At 33.4% G+C, this 17,435-nt stretch overlaps 3 protein-coding genes and 1 pseudogene across 4 annotated transcripts; 3 read left to right on the top strand and 1 right to left on the bottom strand.

The window, feature by feature from the left end:
• Positions 1 to 6,727: 6,727 nt before the first annotated feature.
• Positions 6,728 to 8,099, top strand: LOC143556593 (high-affinity nitrate transporter 3.1-like). Its single transcript, XM_077045878.1, has 2 exons — positions 6,728 to 7,000; positions 7,558 to 8,099. The coding sequence occupies exons 1-2, from the start codon at positions 6,874 to 6,876 to the stop codon at positions 8,034 to 8,036; spliced, it is 606 nt and encodes a 201-aa protein (XP_076901993.1). The 5' UTR covers positions 6,728 to 6,873; the 3' UTR covers positions 8,037 to 8,099.
• Positions 8,100 to 11,453: 3,354 nt separating this feature from the next.
• On the top strand, positions 11,454 to 12,368 carry LOC143556592 (high-affinity nitrate transporter 3.1-like). Its single transcript, XM_077045877.1, has 2 exons — positions 11,454 to 11,610; positions 11,710 to 12,368. The coding sequence occupies exons 1-2, from the start codon at positions 11,478 to 11,480 to the stop codon at positions 12,192 to 12,194; spliced, it is 618 nt and encodes a 205-aa protein (XP_076901992.1). The 5' UTR covers positions 11,454 to 11,477; the 3' UTR covers positions 12,195 to 12,368.
• A 1,455-nt stretch (positions 12,369 to 13,823) lies between these two features.
• LOC143556562 (high-affinity nitrate transporter 3.1-like) lies at positions 13,824 to 14,642 on the top strand. The gene is made up of 2 exons (XM_077045848.1): positions 13,824 to 14,030; positions 14,157 to 14,642. Exons 1-2 carry the CDS (start codon positions 13,901 to 13,903, stop codon positions 14,639 to 14,641), a joined length of 615 nt encoding a protein of 204 aa, XP_076901963.1. The 5' UTR covers positions 13,824 to 13,900; the 3' UTR covers position 14,642.
• Positions 14,643 to 14,872: 230 nt separating this feature from the next.
• Positions 14,873 to 17,037, bottom strand: LOC143556561 (manganese-dependent ADP-ribose/CDP-alcohol diphosphatase-like; annotated as a pseudogene). The gene is made up of 2 exons (XR_013139391.1): positions 16,912 to 17,037; positions 14,873 to 15,860 (listed from the first exon to the last, which is right to left on the bottom strand). The product of XR_013139391.1 is annotated as a manganese-dependent ADP-ribose/CDP-alcohol diphosphatase-like (transcript).
• Between the last annotated feature and the right edge of the window lie 398 nt (positions 17,038 to 17,435).

Here is a 17,435-nt window from a genome sequence, read left to right as displayed (position 1 = left end):
TCAATTTTACATGTATTTATTGTGTGTTAATTTATCACGATCTCCACCTTTGTTTAATGTTGTTTTGTTTAATGTTGTTTTGACAATAAAAAATAATTAATGTTTCTATACAAAATTTTTAGTTATATTATTATCATACACATAGTATAATTTTAATAGTGAAAAATCATTGAGCGGAGCCAATATTCAAAACTAAATCATATGATCCGAGAGAGGGAAGATATACACTGCGACTTGCGGACGTTCTTGTGTTTGGCTGGGCAGGGGGTAAGCATATGTGTGTCGACCTCACTGGGGTGTCCCCATTGGTGGGGCTGAGAGACAGTGGCTTCGTTCCGAGACATGCGGTTTTGAGGGCGGAATCTAGGAAGGTTGCTAGGCATGAGGCAGCGTGTTTGGAGAATCAGCACGTGTTCATTCCATTTGCCTTTGACACATTTGGATCCCTAGCTCCCGAGACGGTTTGCTTTTTGGAGCGGGTGCAGAAGGTGGTCCATAGTGACTCACAGAGCCCGAGGAACCAAAGATTTATATTTAGTAGAATAGGCTTTGCGATCCAAAAGGGGGATAGCGGCGCAGCTTGTTGCTCTCTTACCCGTTATCCATATGTAATTTGGTTTGTGTTAAATGTTAATAAAAAGACTCTTGTTTCGATTTAATCATATGATATTGAAAGGGTATTTTTTTATGGTGACTTTCTTTTTGTGTTTAGGTCACAGCATCTCTAATTTGAAGACTCTCGTTGTCTGATTCCGGCCAAACTATTTTATTTTAATCGAGCCTAAGCTGGCTTCAAAGTTTAGCTTAATTTTTTTTTTAGATTTCAAAGTTTTACTGAAGTTACTTGCATTATTTTTTTTACTCATGTCAATATTGTTCAAGTTTCGTGATTTTCTTTTTATAAGTACAATTATAAGTACAACTTTTTTTTTTCTTTCTTTTAGGTAAATTAAGTGAACTAAATGAATGGTATGTGAAACATGTTGCTACTATTGTTATTTCTAATATTTAGGCTATTCAAAAACAGGATATAGTTATGTAGAAAAAATTCATTAATATTAACCAAATTTATGCTTATTCTATTTAAGTAACCCTGAAAAATAAGCACTAAATAGTAACTAATGTTCAAATATCTTTTATTGAAGTTAATTGATTTTAAAAAATAACACTTATAAAATTTTGTACTCATAATGTGGAATAATATTTACTTATTTAGGGTGTGTGACTTTCTTAAACATTAAAAACTTGGTTATTATGTGAATGATTTTATCTCTATTTGACTATTTCTATTTAGAAAAGTTCTTATTGATTAAAACTTATTTTAGTTAGTTTAGGAAATAATTTTTTTATGGTTGGTGTTATTATCGTCTTTTATAAATGACAAATGCTAATACATTACAATTTAATAAATAAACAAAATAAAAACTTAATAATAGTTTAACTTAAAGGGTTTGTATAAAATACAAATGACTTTTATCGTGGGAACTGTACAAATAACCAGAGTAATTATATTAACATTAGAGTAATTATTAATACTCTAAAACTTTTGAATAGAGTATTTTTTATCACATGATATTATTTTTTATAACATAATTACTCTAATTGTTTATATGTTAATTTATTTGTATTGAATCTCACCCCTAACTTAAATAAACCATTATTAAAATTATAGTTTTGTAATACTCACTATGATGATATATATAGTTATAAATTACAATTCTGTTATTTAATATAGACATTGTTTAGCATATCAATTTACATTTGTAATTGTCAGCATACGTGAAATAGTGAACAACAACAAATATAATATATTCTAATCTAATCTAACTATACTAATAAAAGAAAATATTAACATAGTTGGCAGTCATTTAAATAATTTATTCTTGGCTAATGTTTACCTTAAAATTTTTCTGATTTCTCTTCTCAATCATCTTACATATCCATAGATTATGGGTCAAAATTATTTTAGCAAATGAGTTATAAATTTTTTTCTAATTCTCTAATCTTCTATCTCATTCATCATGACTATCCAAGAGCCATGAGTCGAAACAATTTTGGCAATGAGTTATAATTTTACTTCTACTTAATTTATCATCTTATTCATCCTAGCTATCCATAGTTATAGGCCAAAACAATTTCAACAAATGAGTTATAATTTTTCTTCTAATTCTCTAATCTTTAACCTCGTTCATCACAGCTATTCATGAGATCATTGGTCATAACAATTTTGACAAATGTTGTATGTAAAGAGATTTTTTCAAATTTGTAAATTTGATGTTATAGACTTCTTATTGTTTGTAATATATATTTTATTTTTTTATCTTTAATTTTGTTCATTTTTTTATATAACGGACCATATTTATTTTTATCATTTCACAAATTTCGTGTATTACATGGGTTTAGAAGCTAATAATAATAATAAACATGGTAAAATATAATTAGGTGGCAATGTAGACATTTCGAGGCTGCTAAACAATCTTCGGATTTGATTTTGTATTTAAAAAAACAGTTTAATATGAACAAGAATAATGGCTATAAATGATATTATATTTTTTGGAAGTTTATAGTTAGTTAGTTATTTAAACCGCCAAAGTTAGGTTTTAAATTTAGATTTTTTTTGAACGATATAATTTAGCTATTTACTTAGTAACTTAAACTCCAAGCTATTCTACTTATAAATCTATTAATTTAGCTATTTACTTAACCTTCAAGCTATTAATTCTACTTATAAATCTATTCCTATAACCCTTATAATCAAATCATAATTTTTGTTAATCATTTATGGCTTCTTCTTATTCATACGGTGTTGTAAACCGAAGTGCAAGGATGTTCACAATCGTGAATGCCGAATCTTGTTACCATCGCGTCGATAGATTAATCGACATCAATCCGCCCCCTCCTGGTGAAATCCGGCAAAAAGTGGAGATCTTTGATTACTATGAAGGCATTAAAACCGAGTTGTATGAAGACGGTCCCCCTTACAAGACTCTTTGGTTGATATTCTCATCGGATAAGGAGTCGGTAGTTAGTTCTCGATTCGTGTGCTATGATACAAGTGGTCAAGAGTTGGATTATGTTGAGACCGAAGCCCATCGTCAAGAGGCTATGAGGATGGCTAGCTTTGTATTGTATTGTGACGGTTTATGTAATGAATCGAATGCGTTTGAAGATGTGGTGAAGAAAAGTGCATGTGTTAGAAAGGAACAAGACGATGATGATGACGACGAAGATGAAGAGGTTTGTGCAATTTGTCTGGACGAGTACAAAGAGGACTGTATGAACGGAACGCTGACATGCTAGCATAGGTTTCATGAGGAATGCATCAAGAATTGGTTGAAAAGAAACAACCTAGGATGTCCAATTTGTAGAGATGATGTTTTTCACTTTTAGTTAATTGTATGTACTACAGTTACAATTGGTAAATATTTTTTTTTTATTATTTTTTTTTTTGCCTAAACAAATTTTGTATGTGTTACCATCAATTAATTGTTGAATTTACAAAGGTTCTTGTATAAACTTGTGTGTATTTGGCTTAACTGAACATAACCGGACCGAAAACGTTATACTAGAAATATATTATATCAAGAATTGATTATAAATATGAACTTGCACTTGTATCATCTGTATTTTTTTCTTTTATTTTACTTAAAATTTCACATGAAAACAATAAACCTATGCAACTATCATATCTTGAATGTGAGTAATAACTAATATTCCATTTCATATTAATAGCATCCATTTTTTAATTGTTGAAATATGAATTCATTGGCAATAATTTTACATCTTATTAAACTAAGTTTTATTATATTGACGATGAAAGTCTTTGAAATAGTGTCACAGAAAGGATTTTATTTACTATGTACTTCTGAAAATAAGCTTTGCATATTGGATGTAAATGAATTAAATAATTTTAATCAAAACTACATAGTTTTGACTGGTTTAGCATGTAAGGTTAGACGTCTAACAGCACCGTATTCACTTTCTCCTTTTAACAAAACAATGACAATTTCGAAATCAACAAAGGTATAAGATAAAACATTATTGTATCCAAGTATTTGGAGTAAAGAGTGATTAATTAAGTTATTTAATACCTTTAATGGTGTCTCCATTTTGGGCCTGGGCTTTACATTTATGCACTCGAAAGTTGGATGCACATGTTATATGAACTAGAGATGAAAAGAAAAACGGTTTAAAATCCAACTTGGTACCAAACCGGTTTTCAAGCTGACCCAACCCGACGGTTCTTATATCAATTCGGACTTTGAATAACCACACAGGTTTAAAACAAATCCGATTTGGGAAAAATCGTTTTCCTTGCCTTAAAACTGTTTTTTACCACGTGTTGACTAAACCGGCTCTGTTTATAACCCGAACCGTTTTTTCTTCTAAATTATTTTTGTACACATCTAATATAAATGAGTCTCTAGACCTCATCTTCATATGCACAAGAATCAAGACTTAATACTATAATATGAAATTACATATATTTTTGATTTTTCATTGTTTAATCTTGTCTTCTAGAATGACTACACAAACTAACCAAGAGAAAATATCTGTTTGTATAACATATAAATTAACACCATGACGTAGTACCCTAATTAAAATAGCTCAGTTGATCAAATGTGTGTGATCGAGTGTTAATTTATATACTTACTTGAATTTGTTAAGGACTAATTTAGACAAAAAAAAATAATGTATCATGTTCATTTAGACGAAAAATATCTGTTTATATGACATTTTTTTTATTTGACCTTTAGATTATTAGTAATGATGCATACTTAAAAGTTAAAAATTAGGGATGACAATGGGACATGTATGGGATGAGTATTGAATAATTTTAGTTTCATACCCGGTTGTAATATTACCTTCATACGTGACCAAATACCGTCGAGTATTTGCGGGATAGCAACCCGTTAGGTGATGGGCATATATGCGTACAAAGGTTTTTTTTCCCTTTTAAAGACCAGTTCGGGTTGATCAAAACCGGTTTGAGGCAAATTGGTTTACTCATAATTTTTTTGGTGGAAAATATATGAAACTTATACAAACGGTTTAGGTCGGTTCAAAACTCAGGGGTCCAAATTGGCGATTTCAGTAGGGTTGGAATCAGGTTGGCTCAAATCGGCCCCGGCCGTATACCGGTTTGGGTTACGAGAGGGGGACCACTATACAGCCTAGCGGTTTGAGTCAGATTGGAACCAGGTTGGGTTCAAATCAGTTTTATAGATAGCATCAGGTCGGGTTACGAACAAGTTTCGAAATCCAAACTATTTTTTAACACATAATTCGCTTATCGAGTATACCCATTAATTTGTTAATAACATATCCGTTAAGGTTTTCAGGTATATTTTTTCATTCTTATTTTATTTTAATATACTTATATTTTATGTTTTTAACTATAAATAATACCATCAAAATACACGTCTTAAAAGGAAAATGTTATTTTATATGAAATGTAGCTAGTAAATGAAGCATTAGTTAGAAAAAATAAATTAAAATTAACATTTTCCGGTATATGGTTTGGATATATGATTTCAGGTAAATCAGGTCGGGCATCACCTAATCATGTATATGTGAAACAACTTTTTTCAATCTCATAACCGTATTTTTATCCCAAATGATTCGGGTTTTTTACTTTAAGTATTCGAGTGAGCTCGAGATTATTTTCAATCCCTATAAAAAAGATAGAGGTGACATGTGACATGGATGTTCATGTAAAGGAGACACTTTTGTTGCCTTTGTTTTCTAAGGGAAATGGAGTCTTCATCAATCTATAACAACCATACTTGATAGAATTTTAACCATAACAAAGCTATTTGTAGTGTTTGAAAAAGGTGAGATGTATACAAACCATAACAGCCAAGTATCAGATGAAAGTGGACACAAATTCTTTCAAGAGCAATTAATCACGACGGGTAGATATAATAAAACGGAATGTCATATATGAAGTCGGATCCACCCTTACAGTAAAATAGTCGGACTATCTGTAACCGAATCATGAATATAAAGATAAACCCAACTTCACTCAAACCTTACGACTCCTATAAGCTAGAGACCAAAATTATAATATGATCATACCATATGGACGAAAACCATAAACATACGAAAACTGTATATGTTATATTAGGATCAGGCAAAACGTACCCCCCCCCCCCCACCGAAAAACCAACTTTCATATATGATTTCGGGTTTCGGGTTTAGAGTTTAGGGTTCGAGTTTAGGGTTTATTTTGTACAAGATATGAAAGATATCAAGATCAACAAATAATATGGGATACAAATTATAAAATGGAAAATAAGAGGTTTGAATTGTATTAATACTTGAAAGGAGGGGGTATGTTTAGTGAAACTAGAATAAGCGTGGATACGTTTAACAGCACCCGTTATATTAATGCAGTTTTACTTTATCATATGTTTAAACATGGATTCACATTCATCCAAGAGACCAAGGCATGGTTGCTATAATCAAACCAAACTTACTTGTGGCTTAGTCAACCTTGGCTGGTGTACCTTTCCCAACAAGGAAAAGTACATTTATTTATGCAAAACTCGAATCCTTTTATTAGTCTTTGGCTCTTTAAATGCATTAGGAGACACCCCACAATATTCCACACAAATGTTATGAGTGTAAACTAAGTCAACTTACGTAACATTGCCACATCTCATCCCTTGAACATGATCAAGAGTTATTTATATACATTTCAAATTCCAACAAGACAGATGGTTTATAGTTGACTTTCATTATTTTAGAATGTATAGAGATTAAACTAATACATGTATTAGTTCATAAATATCTTAACTTGCATCATTGGGCTCTATATATACCTTACTAAGATTCTGAATCTTTATCAATATTCTCATCATCTAATCATCAATGGAGGTTCCTAGTTTCTTGGTTGTTTCTCTTCTGTTTTCGTGCTTTGTAGCGACTACCCGAGGGTCATACTTCTCGCAGCTTAAGAATACTCTTACGGTCACTGCCACACACCCTCAAGGCCAAGGTTTGAATATATCTCCGACTTTAACTTAACACAATCCAAGAATAATATGATCAACTCAAGAAGATATTTTATGAGTAAATTGGTTTTCGGCCATGTGGTTTGTCCAAATATTTGGTTTTAGCCCAATAGTTTCAAATTTGCGATTTTCGTCCCTGTAGTTTCATTTCACTTGCAATTAAACCCGAATTCATTAACCCTGTTAAGTCTGGTCGTTAAACCCATCAGCGTACCCCTCACGTGAGGGGCAGTTTTGTCCTTATTCTCCCCAAATAAAACCCCAATCCTAATTCACATGCCCCCTCATGTGAGGGGTTGAGGTGTATTTGGGAAAAAAAGACAAAACTGCACCTCACGTGAAAGGCACGCTGATGAGTTTAACGACCAGACTTAACAATATTAGTGAATTCGGGTTTAACTGCAAGTGAAATGAAACCACATGGACGAAAATCGCAAATTTGAAACTATTTGACTAAAACCGCAGATTTGGACAAATCACATGGACGAAAACCGCAATTCACTCTATTTTTATTAATTATGATTTGAATTGAGTTTTGCAGTTCTAAAGGCAGGAGATGATCAAATCACAGTGACATGGGGATTCAACCAGAGTTACCCAGCCGGGACAGACTCGGACTACAAGACCGTAAAGGTCAAACTATGCTACGCACCGGTCAGTCAAAAGGACCGCAAATGGAGGAAAACCGAGGACCATTTGAAAAAGGACAGGACTTGCCAGCACAAGATTGTGGCTCGCCCGTACGCAGCTTCAAACAATACGGTTACGTATACTATTAAGAAAGATATACCTACTGGAGTGTATTTTGTGAGGGCGTATGCACTTGATGCTCAGGAAGTAGAGGTGGCATATGGTCAAACCACAGATGCTCACAAAACTACCAACTTGTTTGAGATACAAGCGATCACGGGTCGCCATAAGTCGCTTGATATTGCGTCTATTTGCTTTTCCGCTTTCTCCGTCGTCTCGTTGGCTGGTTTCTTTTACATGGAGAAGAGGAAAGGAAAATCTTCCAAATGAGGTTATTAACAGAAAAACATTATCTAATTTGTCTTTCGCTTTTGTGGTGGTGTTTTGGTTTGATGCATGATAAATAAAAGTATGTTGTAATAGAGATAGTTGTTGATCATGTTTTTTACCTTAAAAGCATATTAAGGAACATGTTCTCTTTCTTGTTTTGAATGTTATTGTACAACACATTGGTTAAGAAAGTGGTTTGGGTTAATCTTTTCAAATTTGTTCATAATTTTAGTAATTTGTATGGGTGTGCGTGGTGCGGTTCGGTGCGGTTTTTGGCTAAAATCAAACAAAGGAACATGTTCTCTTTCTTGTTTTGAATGTTATTGTACAACACATGTGGTTAAGAAAGTGGTTTGGGTTAATCTTTTCAAATTTGTTCATAATTTTAGTAATTTGTATGGGTGTGCGTGGTGCGGTTCGGTGCGGTTTTTGGCTAAAATCAAACCGAAAACCAAAACTTCGGTTTTTGGAGTTTTTGAAACCGTTTGGTTTCGGTTTTGGTTTCGGTTTTTTCCATTTGAGCTTGAAAGTTTTAGGCCGAAAAAAAAGTTGTCAAAAAATAATGAATTTAGGTATAAATAATTTTGTTAATTGTAAAATAATAGACTGTTATACATTTGATCAAAAATACTATAATTACATATTTATTAAATTCTTACAAATTACTTAATATAAAATATAAAAAATTAAAAATTTAGGAATTCGGTTCAATTCGATTTTTTTTACATGCAAAACGGAAACCAAACCGTTAGTGCGGTCTTTACAAAAACATAAAACCAAACCGTCGATTTTTATTTCGGTTTGAATTTTTCAGTTTTTTTGGTTTCGGATCGGTTTTTCCGGTTTCTTGCACACCCCTAGTAAATAGTGTGCTATTTCAGAAGTGAAATTGGTTAATCAACTGCAAGATAAGCATTAGGTGGTGTGAATAGACTAATCTTTTTATATATTACATCTGCATCATGAACACCTCAAGAGTTGACAAAAATAAATAGTGTGACGTACCTTAACTTTGCAGGTGTAAACTGATAGTTGACAAAGAGATATAACAAATCTGGTAATTAAAAAATTAATTAGGGACCACAAATGAATATACTGTGATATTAATTAGAACTTGGAATCTTGAGATAGGTATGCGTAGGTTTCGTAATTTAATCAACTAGGATAGCTTTTGGAATCGTGTATTTCATTGACTGTTAGATTGAAGTATTTCACGCGTATGAAATTAATAATCGGATAAGACAAAGATATTTCTGCAAACAATGAGGATGTTTTTTTCTTTAAAAAAGTAGTAATTTGTCTCGAAAACAGGCGAAATGAATCATTTATATAGGGGTTAAGGTTAAAGGTTCACGACGCTTTGGGTGAAATGCTTCAACTCTTCATTAAAAAAACATGACACTCGGGTATAAGTATAACTATTGGCAGTTACATAAGTAGAAGTTTAGCAGAATATACCATCAGTGAGTTATCACTGCTATGAGTTGCCACTGAACATTAGTCACCACTGAAGCTACTTTGCCATTCTGAACCAAGTTGCCACCGACAACCATTTGCCAGTGATACACGGTTGCAACTGATGATCGGCGGTTCCTACTAACAACCATTTCATGCAACTTTAAACCAGCCTTTCCAATGAAGCTTCTTTAAGGCAAATCCGAGCATTTTCATACCACCAACCAGCCCCCCCCCCTCCCCATGGTCTAGGGGCTTCGCCACTTAGACTCTTGAGGTTCCATGTTGCTCGAAATCTGAATAGACTTGATTGAGTACGGACTTCATAAACCTTGCAGCTAGAGGGGGCAAATTCGACCCATTCACTTGCGAATGGGTCGATTTGGATTCTATAATATGCCGCGGGTCAAAGGATAACGGAAAATGGGTCCAACAGCTCAACTTTGCCCAAAAATATTTCTAATGCATACAAATAGATCTTTTTAATCAAAGATTCAGATTATTATTGCAGCAGTTATTTACAGAAAAATGTGTCCGTGGGACAATCTAATCTGACTCAGCCCGTTAACCCATACTTTAAAAAAACATGTTTCACCCAAACTTTCTTTGACCCGTTATCCAACAGCCCATTTTTAAATAAAAGAAAATCGCATGCCGATGAGTCATTTAAGTACACTGTAGATAGTTGACAATTTATATGATAACTGATACACCTAATAATTGTTAAAAAAAAAAGGAAAAAAAAAAATCATATACTCTACCGCATTAAAAACATAAGAAAATCATACCTGACTCATCAGTTTAATATATTACCATTTGATGTAATTACATCATACTTCTGCAGGAAAGAAGAGTGCATTCACATGACTGAAACACATAGCAGCACTCAGTATGAACTTCAAATAATCCACATTTAATACTTCTGCAGGTGTGCTACATTTCTTATGAGTGCAGAGAAATAATTTTAAAAGAGGCTGGATAACTAATGTAGTAGGAACCATCCGGTTCGGGTCAGGCTAACCTTATAGTTCTGAGTGAAAAAACAACAATATTACTAAAAGAATCTGAATCCATGAATTAAACTAGTCAGGAAGTTGCATGCAATAAAAAATAACTACAGATGACTTTCAACCCCTTCGATATGTCCTCCTAAAGCCAAACTATTTGGTTTGACCCGTTTGAGTTAAAACAAACCAAACCGAGCCATTTTAGTAGATGGATCAAAATTGGCACCTCTAGTATGTATGTAAATTGCAAAAAAGAAGATATAATAATACTTAGGGGTGGGATCCGGTACAAATAAAATTAACGTGATAAACATACAAATAACTAGAGTAATTACAGTTTTGAACTAGAGTAATTATGTTATAAAAAATATAGTGTAATAATAATTAATCTAGTAAGTTATAGTGTAATAATAATTACTCTAGTGTTAACAAAATTACTCTAGTTATTTGTACACTTTTCATGATAAAAGTAATTTGTATTTGATCCAAACCCATAATACTTTGTGGATATATTCATAAAAGAATGCATCATGTACGGATGTATCACTGTTTAATGTTTATTTTTTAATTAAGGAGGGGATCAGAAGAATATAAAACACCTAGGAATTGGAGACTTTGCAGTGTATGATAAGTTATTCAGGTTAACTTATCCTTTGAACATGGACAAGAGTTATTCAACCAGATAAACAGGAACAAGATGTATATACTAATGCAACTGTCATATTAAAAAATCAATATACCACACAAGTGGCTGGTATTTGACTTTCTGTTATATTAGTTAATATACTTGTATTTTAAGATGATTTAGAAGTATTTTATTTCTAGCCAAGTTGATAAGTATCAGTACCTTGCATCATTGGGCTCTATATATAGCTGCACAAATGCGATAATCCGATCATCTTATCATCAGAACCATCATAAGCAAATCGCATTCAATTGAGGTAAAACAAATTGAGGCTTAAAAGTCAACCCATCATCAATGGAGGTTCCTAGTTTCTTGGTTGTTTCTCTTCTGCTCTCTTGTTTTGTAGCGACTACCCGAGGGTCATACTTTTCGCAGCTTAAGGATACTCTTACGGTTACTGCTACACACAACCAAGCCAAAGGCCAAGGTTTGACCATATCTCTGACTCTAACTTTACACAATCCATGAATAATATGATCAATTCAAGAAGACGTTTTCTTAATCATCTTTTATTTGAATTTTGCAGTTCTTAAGGCAGGAGATGATCAGATCACAGTGACATGGGGATTCAACCAGACGTACCCAGCCGGGACCGACTCGGACTACAAAACCGTAAAGGTCAAACTTTGCTATGCACCGATTAGTCAAAAGGACCGTAAATGGAGGAAAACCGAGGATCATTTGAAAAAGGACAGGACCTGCCAGCACAAGATTGTGGCTCGCCCGTACACTGCTTCAAACAATACATTTACGTATACTATTAAGAAAGATATACCTACCGGAGTGTATTTTGTGAGGGTGTATGCACTTGATGCTCAGGAAGTAGAGGTGGCATATGGTCAAACCACAGATGCTCACAAAACTACCAACTTGTTTGAGATCCAAGCAATCACGGGTCGCCACAAGTCGCTTGATATTGCGTCCGTCTGCTTTTCCGCTTTCTCTGTCGTCTCATTGGCTGGTTTCTTTTACATGGAGAAGAGGAAAGGAAAGGCGTCCCAACAGAAATAAGATTATTTTCTGCATACTTAAATCCTAGTCTGTTTTATGTCTAAAAGATGGTTGTTTGTAATACAGTTTTAATCATGTTTGTTTCTTTGAATACAAAGGAATGCATACTCTCTGTTCATGTCTTATGAATAGTGTAATAAAATCTGATAAATATGTGTAATAAAATGAGCTACAGAAATGAAATTGATGAGTTGACTGCAAAATAAACTGAGGTAGTGTGAATAGACTAATGTATTACATATATCTAAATCAAAATGTCAAGGATGGCATCATCAATCTACAGCAGTTGGAAAAAACAATTGGAATGATGTATTGTGTAAGTTGATTTAACAAAAAAAGATATTGCATGTTGATGAGTCCTTCAAGTACATGATGGATAATTGACACAATATATAATAAACCTACTAATGGACAAATTAACTTGGAAACAAATTCATATACTTAACCGCATACACACACACAATATACAAGGAAATTTACACTCCCTCCGTCCCATTAAAAGTGTCCACATTTCTTTTTTATTTGTCCCATTACAAATGTCCACTTTCAAAATTTATTAGCCAATTTCCAAGTTTACCCCTAAACACACACAACTAACATTAATTAACAATATTTATGGACCCAATTTCCAAGGGCATTATTGTCATTTGGTAAGCGAAAAAAACAATAATTTAATCTAATTAAACTTTGCGTTTTTCAAACTAAAACACTTTGACCGGGACGGAGGGAGTAATATATATGGTTATGTTAAGAATTGTTTAAACCATATAATGCACTTGTATGTAATGTTGAATGTGATACATACGGATACGTAGCCACCACACTTTCTCTCTTCAACTACTTTAATGATTATCTATGCACTACGTACAGGTGCATTATGTGGTTCTTGCAGTTTTTAACATATTAATGGCTTATACACACACACGCACGTTGCCAACTAGTTAAAAGTTTGTACCATGTCTTATATAGGTATACTGCTTTACTGCTAGATGGAATAATGCATAGTTGACCATTAAATTAACTTAAGGATCTTTGACAAATAGTTTACATGATAAGCATAATTTAAAAGTGTCATAGGCTATCTTAATTCAGTATTAGGTGTGTATCCTAATGTGCATAGACAAATTATCGTGAGGAAATATATTTCATAAGCTGAAGACATATATGTATACACGAAAGTAATCATGGGACTTCAGGGTTGAAAAGTAAATCATATACAGATATACCACTACTGTGTCATTTAGTATTTACTTTTAAATTTAAAATGGAATCTCAAAAATAAAATATACCTCGGCATTCAGGAATCTGCAGTATATGATACGTTAATCGTGGCTAACTCAATCAATGAACAGCCAGCACAAATCCAAACAAACTGATCCTTTGAACATGGTTAAGAGTTAATCCGCCTGATTAATAGGAAAAAGGTAGGATATATTTATGCAACTGTCATATTAAAAAAGAAAAATCAATGTACTAGTATGCAAGTGGTTTGCATTTGACTTTAGTTAATAAGTAAATTAGGTAGCTTAATAAGAATGGTTTAAAATTAGTTCATTTCAAGCCAAGTTGATAGATAATAATACCTTGTATCATTGGAATCTATATATAGCTTCACAAATGCCATAATCTTCAGATCAGAACCAACATAAGCAAATTGCATTCGATACAGGTCAAACAGATAAGCTTCAAAAGTCAATCTACCATCAATGGAGGTTCCTTCTGGTTTCCTGGTTGTTTCTCTCCTGCTCTCTTGCTTTGTAGCTACTAGCCATGGCGTATACTTCTCGCAGCTCAAGGACACTCTTACGGTAGCTGCTACACACACCAAAGGCCAAGGTTTGACCAAAGCTCTGACTCCCACTTTACAAACCCTTAAATAATACCATCAATTTAAGACGTTTTGTTAATTATTATTATTATTATTATTATTATTATTATTATTATTTAAATTGAGTTTTGCAGTTCTCAAGGCAGGAGATGATCAAATCACAGTGACATGGAGATTCAACAGAACCTACCCAGCCAGGACAGACTCAGACTACAAGACCGTAAAGGTCAAACTTTGCTACGCACCGATCAGTCAAAAGGACCGCAAATGGAGGAAAACCGAGGACCATTTGAAAAAGGACAAGACTTGCCAGCACAAGATTGTGGCTCGCCCGTACAGTGCTTCAAACAACACGTTTACATGGACTGTTAAGAAAGATGTACCTTCTGGAGTGTACTTCGTGAGAGTCTATGCACTTGATGCTCAGGATGTAGAGGTAGCATATGGTCAAACCACAGATGCTCACGAAACTACCAACTTGTTTGAGATCCAAGCAATCACGGGTCGCCATAAATCGCTTGATATTGCATCCGTCTGCTTTTCCGCTTTCTCTGTAGTCTCATTGGCTGGTTTCTTTTACATGGAGAAGAGCAAAGCAAAGGCATCCCAACATAGCTGAGATTATTTATGCATACTTACACATGAAAAAGGCTTCAAGTTTGGTATTATAACAAAAAGATGGTTGTTTGTAATACATTTTAATCATATTTGTTACTTTAAATACAAAGAAAGACGTGCTCTTTGTTCATCTACGATGAGCAGTTACATAAATGTCTTGATTACTTTTCAAATGTCACAATGAAATTGATTTACTACAAATCAAATGAAAACATTCCAGTAACTCAATTGGTTCCAATACATTAACTGATATTTAGTGGTTAAAAACCATTTCAGTGTTGGCCATTCGATCAGTACCAATAAGCGATAACCTATCTTCATACACATCTACGTATCCAAATGCATCTGTGCCAGGTGGGCATTCCAGTGCTGCTTCAAGTACCCGATGATGCACCCCACACGAGTCAATCGAGTGTCCACCTTTATGATCATGGCCACCTAAGCAAACCTTCACACAGTCATACCGATGAATCACATCCATAACTTCATCATAATTCCATAAAAGTGCTTCTTTTGATGAAGCTCCAGGATCTAACGGAATATGGCAGCATACAACAACTTTTTGATTAGATTTCGTCGCATCTTGGAGCGTTTCGTCTAACCATTTCAACTGTTCTTTCCCGACACCTCCATTAAATTTCAAAAACCTTCTTTCAAGACCCACTAACCCATTTGGGCTATTTTTCTCCAAATTAGGGTTTTTATCGTTTAGGAAATTTCAGGCTTCAATTGTGAGAGGATGATCATGAGGCCAACCGATTTCACTAATGTCAAAACCATCAAGAACAATAAATCTAAACTCTGGGATAGGAGAAAAGTCATAGTAAGCACGATCAACATTAGGAAAAGTCAACAACGGAAGCAACTTGCTGCGCGGGAGGTTATAAAGACAGTGGTTACCGATCATATGATACACACGGCCATTAAAATTATCAAACTCTTTTACTACTTTCTTGACAGTTTCTAAAGATTGATCTTTGGGGCAATAACCATCAACAATGTCACCAAGATTTAACGCAAAACTGATATTTTGACGATTGTTCCAGTTTTGAATTGCCTTTTGCAACACTAGAATGCTGTTTCTGTAATATCTAGGAACACCAATAAATAAACGCCCATCGGGAATGTCAGCATACTGCACATCTGAGATAACTCCAAATGAAAAAAGAGGCTGCTTCCCTTGCGATACCAATCCATTTGGGTAGCTCATTGTTCTTTAACTAGTCAATGAAAAGAAATATCAAAATAAGCATGGCAGTTAGTGAGAAACCTATCCGAAACTGAAAAAATCAAAAAAACCAAACTGATAAGGCTGAACGAAGCAAAAAACCGACATTTTGGTTTTATGTTTTTGTAGAAGCCGAATTTACGATTCGGTTTTGGTTTCGCACGTAATAAAAACAGAAATAACCTAACCGAATTTCTAGATTTTCATTATTATATAACTAATTTATAAGAATTTAATAAATATGTAACTCAATTACTTGATCTCAAATGTATGATAACTAGTTAGTTATTTATTAACAAAATGATTTAGGCCTAAATCTATATTTTAAACCAATTTTTTTCGACCAAAAATTTTCAAGTTCACATGGCAAAAGCAAAACCGAACGATTTTCAAAAATCCAAAAAACGGAAAAGTTTCGGTTGTTGGTTTGGTTTTAGCCCTGGTCAGCGATTAGCAGTTCGCCCATCCGTAGTGGGCGATTTTTGAAGGGAACACCGCGCCCCCAGGCGATAAATGGAGCGATGGGGGGGGGGGTATTATTTGTTGCCGGTTTGTGTTTTGTTTTTTTTATTATTATTATATTGTGTGTGTGTGATATATATATATATATGTATGTACATATACGGCTACAACACCATTACACCCCTAAAACAAAAAACCACTCATTTGCTGACCGGAGCGCCACATGGCACAAAACGCCACATTTTGTAGCCACTCCACTACACATAGGCTTACATTTATGCTAATTTTGTAACTACATAGCTACCTGACAAGAGAATTAGACACACTAGGGTTTCCATGTTGTAGAATAAATAGCTTGATCAAGTGTACTTCAACAGTTCAACTGTTAAATATAATAAACTTTTAATATCCGAGTAACGCTATACAGAATACAGATCATGATGTGTTTGTAGAATCTAATAATAATCAAATAATAGGTTAACATTGAATTATAAAATGTACAAGCTAAATTAGAAACAATGACGGCTAATAATAATAATAACAATCGGATTGAAGCTACAGTAATCGGATTAAAAACTTACAATCTTCGATGATCGAATTGAATTGAATTGAATTGAATTGAATTGAATTGAATTTTTAGGGGTTTTCTTCTATTCCGATGATAATGGAGATCAATGTGGAGAGTGCGTGTGAAAAAACAAAACAAAGCAATATAATATGATAATAATATAATATCATTATCATATCATAGGTGATGTTGTATGATACGAAATAATTACGCACTTTAGCAATTCTGGGTTAAAAAAAAATAAGTTCTTTTTTTAAGTATAGCAATAGGTTACTGAAATTAAAGAAATAAAATGTTTGATTTTATTGTGTAGATTTTTTTTAAGAATTTATTTACTATAAAAAGTTCTCAATGTTTTAAAAAATTGGAGGGAACTTGAAAAATGTTAAATTTTGTGTGGTCTAGGCTTCGTAATTATAATTATTCTATTGTCTGTTATTTAAAATTAAATCAATACCGATAATTTTTGTTATATTTGCTGATAAGAAGCCTTTGTATTTTTCAATTTCCTACGTGAATATGTGAATATCTAAGAGA

The sequence above is a fragment of the Bidens hawaiensis genome, unplaced genomic scaffold (genome assembly GCF_021521415.1).
Source record: "Bidens hawaiensis isolate Kalapana, Puna unplaced genomic scaffold, B.hawaiensis_p1.1 tig00018651_1, whole genome shotgun sequence".
Classification (NCBI taxonomy): domain Eukaryota; kingdom Viridiplantae; phylum Streptophyta; class Magnoliopsida; order Asterales; family Asteraceae; genus Bidens; species Bidens hawaiensis.
This window is presented reverse-complemented; position numbering and strand designations above follow the sequence as displayed.